This window comes from Pelmatolapia mariae, linkage group LG17 (genome assembly GCF_036321145.2).
Source record: "Pelmatolapia mariae isolate MD_Pm_ZW linkage group LG17, Pm_UMD_F_2, whole genome shotgun sequence".
NCBI classification, from domain to species: domain Eukaryota; kingdom Metazoa; phylum Chordata; class Actinopteri; order Cichliformes; family Cichlidae; genus Pelmatolapia; species Pelmatolapia mariae.
The window spans coordinates 13,133,351-13,145,757 of NC_086242.1; the positions used below are offsets into that span (position 1 = coordinate 13,133,351).

The window sequence follows — 12,407 nt, forward strand, 5'->3', positions numbered from 1 at the left end:
GTTTTGTATCTGTCTCTATCAGAATCCCAGTGTAAACACCAGAGTCCATTATCTTGGAACTGTCTTAATGTTGAGTTAATGTGGTGTGATATGACATTAAGGAAAATATGCTCCAAATGATTTATTTCACCCCAGCAACGTCAGTCATTCTCATCCCCAGAAGTTGGATGGCTGTGTCTGCAGCTCAGGCACTAAATGCAGGAGGCTTGGCTGGCAATGGTCCTAAGAGGCCCCATTATCCCAGTGCAACTGACTTGGTAGGGATGAAATTCCCAGGCGATATGCCCCGACTGACACAAAATGGAAGACATTGGCTCCTGTCTGAGTGGTAAAGGGATTTCCACTTGGAATATTTGAGATTAGCCCTGAAGTCTGATCCTGCACAGACTCCACTAGTGAAAGTAGAAGGGAAGGAAGCAACAACTATTGAAAGGTCGTTACAATTTCATTATGGTTACAGAAAGGCTATTTGAAGGTAGATTAGTTTATTCCCATTCTTGTTCCAGGGCAGTTGAGTGTATTTCTTTTGAGGACGTTTTGATTTTTTTTTTCCTTTTCACAGGTAAAGTTTGCCCCACCCTCTAACAAGACTAGTTTTAAACACCGTAATGCCTTAGTGCCATAGGCACGCACGCACTCTCATACATCCTTTGCTCCCCATGTGTCTCATTCCACATCCATCTGCCCAGCTGTGTGCCACACCTGGCAGCTCCGAACAACTGGAGAGTCATTAAAAATGAATGAACCCCATTGAAGACAGAAGGAAATGAGGAATTAATCCAAGCCTGTGTGCTCATTTGAAGGAGACTCAGTTCTGTTTGTATGACAGATAATGATGGCGCTCATAGAAGAGCGTGGGAGGGGCAGGGGTGGCGAGCATACTGGTATTGTCATTCATAGCCTCCTTTCTCCTGTTAGTGTCTGTCGTACTTTCCCACTGCATCATTGTCATTTTGTGCATTCAGTTTTTTCCCTCGTCTTTTTCTCATACCCTTGCAAAAACTACACCTGTCACTCTGCGTTTGTGCGTCTGTTTCTATTACACATGTGCATTTATTCTCTCTGGGAGCAACACAAAACCTCAGCCTCCTTTGAAAATGCAAATGGGTTCTATTTGTGGCCGGCTGCTGTCACAGAGTGGGTGATCGTGTTGAGGGAAGTTTTTGTCTGCAGCTGTGTGTGTGAGTGTGTGCTTGCAAGAATTGGGCTCCCTTGGTCAAAATATCTTTGTGTGAATGCGCAAATGATTAAAAGACCACCTTATTGGAATACTTTTTTATCTGAGTCTAAGTCATCCAAGCATTCTTATACTTCCTCTCAGACAATTCCTGCTTTGTGTCCGTAAAAAGCATGTGGTCATTGTTTTGATAGGGTTTGAAGAATCAGTATTTCTAAAGTGTAATAAACAAAAAACAAACATTCTGAACATTCATTTACCTTTAAAAAGGTGCGAATAATGTTTTACTTTTAACAGTTAACAGGTGTTTTCAAGTTCGTGTAAATGAAAATGTTCCAGCTCACCTCTGAACATGTTTCTCTTTGCCTTGGCCCTTTCGTGTCTTTTTACTTTGATAATGCTACATTTGATTATTTCTTTGTGTAATGTGTCAGCACTGAAAGTAACAGATGCTTTTGTCAAGAGGAAGATGTGCAACGCTCTAAATATTTCTGTTAGTTCCGGGGACTGTAATGGAAAGTGAAAAAGGGACAAATAAGTTGACCTTGTGGAAAAAATGTTTTTTCTTGTCTGTATGCTTGAGATCAGAGTTGGTGCATGTTCTTTTATGAGAGGTTGTAGAAAGTGCAATATGAATAACTTTCTCCTTCCCCATCCTTCTTTCTCTTTTCATTTTCTCCTGTCCTCCCCGCATCCTGATCCTGACCTCCTTCATCACTTATCAATCTCTTCAGGAGAAGAACAAGGACAAAGACAAACGCTTCCGTCCCCTCTATGACATCCCCTACATGTTTGAGGCCCGGGAGTTCCTGAGGAAGAAGCTCATTGGTAAAAAGGTAAGAACCACTGAGAGTCACACAAACACACCTGCATTCACCAGTTTTGCCCTGTGTGTGTGTGTGTGTGTGTGTGTGTGTGTGTGTGTGTGTGTGTGTGTGTGTGTGTGTGTGTGTGTGTGAATCAAAATGAATACCTCTTATCAGCTTTAAGAAATTAATGTAGCTGCTCCAACACCCTTTCCCTCCCAGTGGTATCCAAATACATTTCAAGTTAGATAGCTATTTCTCTCCATCTCTTAGTGTGAATACCAAGTACTCCCGGTAGATGCCCTAGGGCTTGGTGTTGGCCCAATGCTCCATTTAAACAAGCAATGTTGATTTCCCCCTCTTGTGTCTATTGATCCACCGGGTCTGTACACCCTGGGGGAGGGAGCTGGGGCTGCTATGATTTACACACATCTGACCCAGCAGAAACCAGCAGTGAACTGAAGAGCACTCCAGAGAACGCACCATAGCTTGAGAATTTTATCTAGTTTATTAAAGTGAAATTGAGCTAATAAATTAAAGTTGGTTTTGTGAATCTTACCAAAACTACATTTTTATCCGTCTCATACGCACAGGTTAGTTTTTGGAGAAGGGTCCCCTAAGTAAAACCGTGTAATTAGATCTATGATGCGTAATATACCTGCTCAAGACTCCACGCAACACCCAAAACCTTCCAGTGAATGAAGAGGTTTATTCAAAGTACCTGTAAAGAAAGAAAGAAAGCGTATTAAATGGAGATGTTGCCAGCCTCAGAACTGACAAACAAATGAACGCTTGAGGTTCAAATGGCACACGGGCGCTTTTAATAATGATGAAAGGGAAGATGTTGGATTTAATTATCAGTCTATCGATAAATAGCGACTGAGCAGGGAGCTAATAAACGTCTGTAAGACTTAATTAATTCTAACCGGGACACATTCAGACTAATTCACAGCAATTCAGAGTACCAGCGACATCAACTGCGATCCTAAGGCATCTGATTTTCAATTTTTTTTGTCGGCTTGTCTCAGTTATAGTCAACACGGCTCTGCTGCGGCCCAGCACAAGCTGCTATTTTGGGGTGTTACCCTACTTTTCAGGTGATCTGCCAGCAACCTCGAAGCACGTTCAGACGGGTAGAGTCAGGCGGTATTAGTGATGCAGATATGCAGTTAGAGGTCATCAAGAAAAAAAGACTTTTATTGTTATTTTAAATGATGTTGATTACAGTCTGAATCCTTACTTTCATTAACTTAATTTGGCTTAAGAATCTGTGTAGCGCATCTTTTAACTTTTTCAAAATAAAGAGCTAATTCATCTGCCCTTTTTTCACTCTGTCACATTTAATTTTCACAAACGTAATGAAAAGCAAGCATTTGTGAACATGCACAGGGCTTGCCGGGACATCCTCTTAGGTGTGGTTAAGGACTCCTCTCAACTCCTTTGTATAAAGCTTATATTTTACTCTTTTAGACACACAAGTCCATCTCAATTAATGAATTAAACACCATAAAGATCGCAGTTATTATCTTGGACACTCTCAGGAACCAGATTATGACTTTTTTTTTTACGCAAATAATTAAATGACATATTATTCATACATCAAATTCCACAAACAATTGCATTGAACTTATCAATTTTGGAAGCTTGAGCATATTTCTGAATGAGCTTTACTACAGCTGCGCCTCAGAGGACTTGTATAAAGAGGTGTCTAGTAGACTCCAAGCGGAGCTGTATTTACATCAACTTTACACGTGAAGTTAGCATGCCAGCAATTTGCTTGTGGAACATTAAAAAATGAACTCTAACCTTCTTCTCTGGCGATGATTAGTTGTTGTTGTTTTTTTTTTAATTGGACGCATGAGCCATATTCTTCATTTTCACCATGATGAAATGCAAATAAAATGATTCCAAGAATAGCACAAAAAAGTTCTTATGTGTAGACAGAGAAGATTGAAATTGTGTTGCAACATAAATAACATTTCAGAGATTTTCAGTGCTTCAGTCTGTTTGACCATTGTAACATAATGGCTACCATATCAGGAGATGGAATAGTGATTTGATTATTAAACTCAAGAAGCAAAGACCAGACGGGTGAGGGATTAGATAAAGCGTGGAAACAAGGATGACCAAAGAATCATTCATCTTCCTAATTGCCGATTTCTTTAGACATTAATGTCACTAACAAATGCAGTTCTTTTCAGGACTTGCATTTTACATTTAACCAAAAATCTGTGACCTGGATGGCCTTCATTGTCCATCCTAATTCCTTCATGATTCAGATTCACAGCCTTCTCGTGTCTGCCTTTTTTACCTATGTAATTAAAACACTAGGTTAGTTTTATGTCTTTATGCTAAATGATTGGTCTGTAAGATGGAATTGTTCTCCATTTTTACCTTTTAGTGTATAACTCTGCGTCTTTCATATGTACGCTACACCTACATTGTTTTCATTGTGCTACAGTGGCAATTTTCCCACCTCCAGTGGCAGTAATGCATGGAGAGAAGGCGGCAGACCCAGAGCTTTTGTCCATTGCCTGAGCCAAATAATAGTTTATGTTTTCCCATAAAGATAAGTTTAAAACTTGTCAGATGCACAGGGGCCATATAATAATAGGGCCATGATGGAAAAGATTGCAGAAATTTACATGGAAATGCAGTTGCGAACACAGATTGATGGAAACTGTCATTATGCGCAATCACCCTGACAAAATGACTTCCCCAGATAGAAGTTAACTCATAAATTCAATACTGTTTTGCAATTGACTTCCAAAATTTTGGAGCTTAGACCTCAACAAATCCATCCTTTGTGTGCTTTGTGAAGTCTCAGCATGTATTTCCAGTGGTACGAGAATGTACCAAACAATTGTAGAGATTTAATGGGGCCAAACTACAGCAGCCTTACAATAAATGGAGCCAACATGTCACCCACACCTTCATAACTGTTCAACTGAGTTAAAAAAAAAAATTGGCAGTGCAGGCTGATAAACACAAAAACATGCACCCACTCAAAGCCAAAAGCCAATAGAGTTACTTTTGGCATTCTGTGTGAGAGTGAGATTCATATCTCCGTCCCAGCCTCTCATCACAGTCATTTTAATCATACTCATTAATGTTTTTTTAATGATAGAAAATTCAGCCGTAAGCCGGCTTCTGCGACTGAAGTGCGAATAATGATCGCGCTGTTTATTTGTGGTGTTTGTGTTTGGACAGATGAGCGTGCGGGTAGTGGGAATAGAAACCTATAGCCTTGTTAAGGTATAAAAAGATGTGACAGTGTTGTGATAAATATGCATGTGTCAGCCTAATGTCATGTTGACTATAAAGGCTTGTCTGCAGGGCTTGTCCACCAAACAGTGGCTCATGTGTTTATGGTGCATGGACATGCATATAGATGATGTCACAATACATATACACTTAATTTAGAGCTTGAGACGTATATGTAAACATGCATCAGAACCCTCACTCGTGCGCTGTAGCCATTAACTGTTTAGTCATGCAAGTACAAATGGCATGCAACTCAGAACATGTGACATTACTCATATCAGTCTGCACTGTCTTTATACTAAGTTTGATTTCACGGTATTTCTTGCTTAGACCCACGGGTGTTTCAAAAGTCAACTCAGCTAAAGCCTTACTGTGTCTCTCTAAGCCTCTGGCAAATCGCTGTTTTGTAGCATTTATCGCAGAGGAAAGTACGCATGATTGTGTGTGCGTCAAAAGGAGTTAGTGTCTTAAGTGTGTTGACTATGCATGTTTTCACAGGATTGAATCACTGGCCCTGTTTGCCCAGTGTATTCAAATGAATCCTGGCTGATCCAATCACATGTAGACGGCTCTAAATGCAGGTGGAAGCACTGCTTCATGACACTTCATGAAAGATTTGATCACTCAAGGTATAGCTGGAAGTGGTGGCCATTAAGGATCTGTTTGTCTGCATGCAAAATCAACCTTGACCACTTAATCAGTGCTATAATATGTGCAGGGCGCAAAGAACTCCCACAGAACATTTAATACCCGAGGCAAATTACCATCTCTCTTGCTACAGTATCATCCGATAGCTTTCTCTACATGGCATTTCTCTTAAGATCTGCCCTCGTGCTTCCCTTCTCTGTTATTAAGTTGAAGATCATTTCAAAGACAATGAACTTCATAGAAAGTGCATTTAAGTGACATATTTGCTGTCAAAACAGTTTGACTCAAACTGGGTTTTTTTCTTTTTTAAAAGAACTTTGTACAGTTCTGCTGCTTCAGGCTATGGTTTCATTTAATCAAAGACTGACTCTAGAGTGGTGGCTTAATTAGTTAAAATTTAAACAAGAGAACAAAAATTATGACTATTTGACTAGCTTAAAACTGAGAAACACTATAAATTAAGCATAATCTAAATGATGAGAGTAAACACTATCTCCTGTCTCTCTGTCTCTTTAAAAGCTACTTGTTATTGTTAACTATCTTCTTCAACACTCAAAATGTACATTTTGCTTGAAATCTGTGGCAGTTTGCAAACGTATAGTGCCAGATTAGCTTGTACATTGTGGCTAATGCTAGCAGTACTAACACCAGTAGCCTTGTTTCTTTGCAGGTGCAGAATGTGGTTATGCATTGCTGCAGCTGAGTGGTTGAATGTCTGCTGACATAGCCTACATAAAAGCTTTTACTTTTATATTAGAGTACTGAAGAGATTCAGAGACCAGGGTAGACAACTGCCATCGTGCCTTAATAAAATATATAATAAATTGGATAAATATGCTAAAATGGATGTATGGCGTATGAATAATTACTTTAACCGACTTATATTTCCGTTGCCTAGACAACTAATCATGCACGTCCCTACTCTGAAGACATCCCTTTATGACTTTGACTGCATGTTTTTCATACTGCTGAATGAATTTAGAACTGTATATATAGCATATGCCACCATATTCCTCACCATTTGATTAGTATTGACGTTGGATTCCCCCAAGTGTGTACTTATAGGCTCTTTGAAGTGAGTTAGGTTTAAGTGGAGAGCTCTAGCCCATTTGCCAGCAGTACAGCTTCCTCTCTCCTCACTGGTGAATCAATAACAGAGCAACTCTGGAATGTTACCTTCCTCCTGTTTCTTTATTGTTCCAAAGACACAAGGTTAAACTGTTTGTCACATTGTATCATTTTTAGAAATAGTTACTCAGCTGTACCCGACTTTTGAAGGAACAAGAGTTGTTCTTTACCTGCTTTGTTGAACCCCCCAAAAATGATGATGGGGGAATATTTTTGAGCACAAATCCAACCCACGAGGCTTTAATGTTAATCCATGCTACCCTGGCCTACTTGTGGTGTCAAGTTGGATGCAGGTATGCAAGTGTGCAGATGCATGTTGCAATCCAGCAAGGAGAGGAGTTTAGTCGACCCACTTATTGTCATCCTGTCTCAGAACAATGAGCTCCGAGGAGACAGATTTGGAGCAGACTCCAAGACCACAGTTTCCCTTGAAATTTTGCTCGAGAAAGCCCCACTTTTATCCTGTCTTCCTTTTGCTTTCTGACACAAATGCAGACAAAGATTTGACCTCAATATTGTTGGGGGGTAAATTGGAAGTTTCTGCTTCATGTCTTCCCTGAAAGAAGCAGAGGATGTGATTCCCTCTAACTGCAGATCTGTCAGATAACAGTAGGTGTATTTCAGCATCATCTCGAACAGGTGTTGACCAACGCTAATGGTCCCTTCCAGTCACAAGGTTGAACTATCATATCGACCTACAGGTGTTCCCCTCTGCTTCTCCTTTAAGCCCAAGAGTGCAATACATTACGGGAAATGGAAAACAAGCAGATTTCCCTGTGACTAAACCTGCTAGAACGTGACTAAGCATTAACCAGCAGTCTCAGTGTGCTCAGCTCAATGCCCTAATGCCAGCGCTCTGGTTTAGGAGAATAAAGCTATATTAAATGCTTTTTTTTCTTCTTTCTGTTAAACCCCCTATTCCTCATCTCTATAAGGAGAGCATGGGGCTTTTGAACTTTTATAAAGCATATCTAATATCCATATTCAAAAGACTGCTTTTTTTCCCTTCTTTTTTTTTGCCCAAGCAGAGGCTATAGCTCTGAGGCAAAAAGGAATTGGTTCAATACCTTCTGAGCAGCTCCTGCGACTAGACATTTTTGAGTTTCATATTGGCACATGCTAATTTCCTTAAATTTTTATCATGTTTATATTAAGACTTTGAAACTAAAACTTGATGATTTTTGTTTTTTAAATGTGACAAATAGTAGAAGGTGTTGGAATTTTTCAGTAACTCCTTCTACCTCATATCCAAGAACTTCTCCTGAGCTATCCCTTTATGGTAGGCTATAAATACACTAAGGCATTTTCTTTTTCTCCTTTCTTGATGTCACTCTACGTCTTTCTGACTGACTGTCTTGGTCTTTCTCATTTATATCGCCACCCCCATTGAAATGGCAGTGCTTGCATGGTGACATAATCCCAAAAAGCTTGATGTGGCTAACTTTATAAGTAGTGCTTCTTGTGCGCCTGGGTCTCAGCCTCAGCAGAAAAAAAGTAGAATGGAAATGTTGCATTAAGCCACTTATCAGGGTTGAGCACATTCGGATAATCCTGCGTGCTCAAAGTGGCTCCTGTTATGCAGCTGCTTGTGTAGTACTGTTAGCGACAGAGTTTCCCCCTCTTATTGGTGTGCACATCAGTGTGTGAATGAATTGAGAATATGTCGTGTGTGTGTGTGCGCGTGTGCGCAATGTGGTATTTGATGCGGTGTGTGTGAGTGAGTGAATGTGAAAGTTGGTTTGGGAAAAGCTTGAGGTATGTGTGTTCAAGCAGACGCAAAGCAGGTAGTCAAAGCGTCATCAGGTCCCATGGCTGAAAATCCAGATGGGGCTCCCTCTTCCTCCTCCTTTACTTTCCCCTCATCCTCTCTGTGTTGTGCTGTCCCAGGCTGAGTATTTTCTTTCTTTCTTTTTTTTCAGCACAGCTCACTTCATTAAATGATAGCCAGCTGTGATTATAGCCTGCTAAAACACAGCAGCAACCTAAGCACCTCTCTTGCACACAAACGGTTGTTCACTCACCCACACAGTCTCCCTTCTCTTACAGTACCTTCATACCTCGTTTTTTCATCTTGCACTAATTTTCTTAGATATCCCTCTTTCTTTCTCCTCATTTTTTTTTCTCTCTGAAGCTTAAAAATGTCCAGTCTTTTATATGCGATAGTCTCTTGTGTGTTGCCAACATCCAGGTGCAGGTGAGGCTGCTCTAACACCTGTGTGTATTCCTGCATGTCGAACAACCCCACACCCACACCCCCACACACACAGCTTTCTTTTTTATCACCTTGGTATGCATGCTGCGACAGCTGAACTGTGAAATTTCCACCAAAAGCTTTAGCACTGTTAAATGGAGTCTTTGATTACAAATGCATCTTTACCAGTTTTTAAGTGTGTATTTGTTGGCATATCCATTTTAAATAGTTGCAAAAAGAACAAGCTGTGGGAGCTGGGTAGATAGACCGTGCAGGAAACGACATGGTTTTTTGTTTTTTTTCCTTTTCTTTTTTTAGCTAGAGCAAAAATAAATCACCTACATGCTATTGAGATAAGCTGCCTGTCACTGTGCTCCTGTCTGGAAACCCCATCATGCAGAACCCATACTGGGCTTCTCACAACATGGTACCTTTCCCGTATCACAGCTTAGCATAAGTTATCTGTAATAGCCTTTCACTTAAGACCACCGCAAATGGAGCTCATTCTAGGAAGCTTGACAACCCCACAGTCACGAGCCTGTCATTATGTTGCGTTATTGACAAAGGTTGTTTGCACTGAATGCTAATTCGACTTGGTCTTCATGCATCCGTGCCGGTAACAGTCATGGCCTAAGGCATTATTTTTTATTATTTGCACAAAGATCCATTTGGGCAGATGAAATCATTAGATGCAGGTATTTAAGGTTAAGTTCACTGAGCTGGTCAAAACTTACCAATTCATATGCTTATGATAGATAATAGGATAAAATGATGAATCCTAAGTCCTTAAAAATGAATAAAATGTCTTAAATTCACTTGGATATGAGTCTTAAATATTTTAGTCATGACCCACAAGATTTTACAGCACACAGTGCTGCTATTTTAGCCATCTCTATACATTTAGCTTACACATTGACTGCATTACTAACTGCTTGCTTGCTACTTCAACTTACTTGGTCACAGTGTTTTGTTTTTTTTTAATGTTTATGAAAATGTATAAAGGAAAAATACGGTAAACGGTAACAGCAAGATGATGAGTTACAGGACATTGCTAACTTAACAGTTGTAGCTTAACCATTTAAAAAATATTAGAATTACAGAAATTCTCAGCAGGCCTGGTTTAGGCCCAATGGGCCACTAGGTTTACAGCACACTGGTGTAAATCCCAAACATGATGATAACAGTAGAGAAGGCCTTGCTAGCCAGACTGCTCAGTCTAAGATGTAAGTTTAAAGATAAATGGCTTGAGAATAAGAATTTCTCTTGGTGAAAGTCAATGCCTGGAAATACTTAGAAAACAAACTGCATTGTATGCCAAAGGTTTTCCAAACTTCTTCACTGTGGACATCTCTCCATTGCAAATTTGGCATTATATTAAAATTAAAGTGGTATTAAAAAGACCTTTCTTATACCCTTAGACGCAGAATGAAGCGATGACATTTGATCATTGTGAATTCCGAATGTTCTTTAAGCCCACTGTGTTGGCCATTATTCAACATCGTAACTCAGAGCAGAAATGAAGATTTGATTTTTCTTACTGAACTAGTGACCCGTCTTTAGACTTAGGGGATTGCGGTGTAGTTTTTCTGTGCCACAAGGTTGAAGATGCAAAATTTTTGCAGCAACATCCATTTTTCCCCCCCTCTCTCTTGTGGCTACAGCCTTACGTTGTTTCAGAATGACCTCATTGGCTAGGCATGTGAACACAGAACACGCATTTGATAAGCCAATATTTTTTATTGCAGAACACAAATTTGCAAAAAACAAAAAAAAAAAAACAACTATTACTCGAAGTCTTTTTGAAATCATCTTCACGCTAAACCCTTTGCCAGTATACACGCAGAAACGCCAGTGTATAGTAAAAAGAAAAACAAGTATTTTGTTCCTTTGGCAGAGTTGACTGAATATTCCCATGTTGCTTGTCGCCTCAGCAGAACAAACGCATTTTGTCTCTCACTTCTCCTACTGTCCTTATCACTCCCCCACTTTCTAATCCATCCACTGCCTCTCCCCCTCTGTTTCACTCTCCTCTGGGGGGTTCTTATAGATGGCTCTGCCTTATCAGGAGATCTGGTAGATGGCCCGTGGAGAATAGGCCTGGAACTCCTCTAATCTAACATTGCTGGTCAGAGTTATAATCTGTCATCACCTTGCTTAATGGGGAACCACTGGAATTTCAGATACAGAGCTTATAGCATCCAGCATTACATTTTGCTTGGATGTTGAAATCTCCCCCAGTCTCCTCTTTCTGTGTTGGTTTTCTCCTTTTTACTATTTCCTCTTTCATCTGATTCCTGCACTCGGGGTCTTGTGTTACATTGCTTTGGCTTTTATTCTTCTTCTTCCACGCCTAACCATGGATATGGGCATGGTCATTAAGAACAATTTCAAACAAAACCAGTACAAAATGTTTATTTTCTATTTTTTTTATTATTATTTTTGTATTTTCTCCTTTCTGAAATTACAGTTGCAGTTACTGTTGAACAGTACAGCACAGCACTCTTCCTTTCCCCTGCTCACGTCGCTACGCACTCATTCTGTCCATCTAACGACAGGCCAACGTTGTTCTTTCATGTCCCTGTATTAGGCCTGCCTGCATTGTGTCTGTTGGACTCATGTCTATGCTTTGGCGCCGTGATGCAAAGTCAAATTCCCACATTCTTTTTTTTTTTCTTTTTTTTAAATATTCCTCCGTCTTATCACACTTGTCTGACAAGGTTGAGACGTAGCTCTTAAACTACCGATGGTGTATACTGGTATGGCTACATCCCTGCTGTTACTGCTGTCTGCCTGTGTCTAGCCCGCAAAGCAGGCTTTCCCTGTCTCCTGCCTGCACATGCACGCAGCTGAGTGACAAAATTGTATCTTCGGGGTGGGTGGATTGGAGTCTATCCCCAGGGAGCTGTGTTGAGAACACACAGTGTAGGGTCATTTGGGTTCTATCACTGTTCTCTCTCTCTCTCTGTGTGTGTGTGTGTGTGTGTGTGTGTGTGTGTGTGTGTGTGTGTGTGTGTGTGTGTGTGTGTGTGTGTGTGTGTGTGTGTGTGTGTGTGTGTGTGTGTGTGTTGTCCCAAACACCCACTGTGTGTTAATACTCCTCCTCTGGGGAGATCTGCAGTGCTGGCTGATGTGATTCACACTGACTGGGGGTGACCTTGAGAACTGGGACAAATGAAAAGACCCCGATACACAT

The 12,407-nt window shown here is 40.4% G+C and overlaps 1 protein-coding gene across 1 annotated transcript in view; it reads left to right on the plus strand.

Annotated features, from left to right (window-relative positions):
* snd1 (staphylococcal nuclease and tudor domain containing 1) overlaps positions 1 to 12,407 on the plus strand; it is a 179,297-nt gene that overhangs the window by 27,501 nt on the left and 139,389 nt on the right. Inside the window, exon 11 of the mRNA XM_063501056.1 lies at positions 1,912 to 2,013. Within this exon, the coding sequence (XP_063357126.1) occupies positions 1,912 to 2,013 (102 nt within the window). The remainder of the gene's footprint in view (positions 1 to 1,911; positions 2,014 to 12,407) is intronic.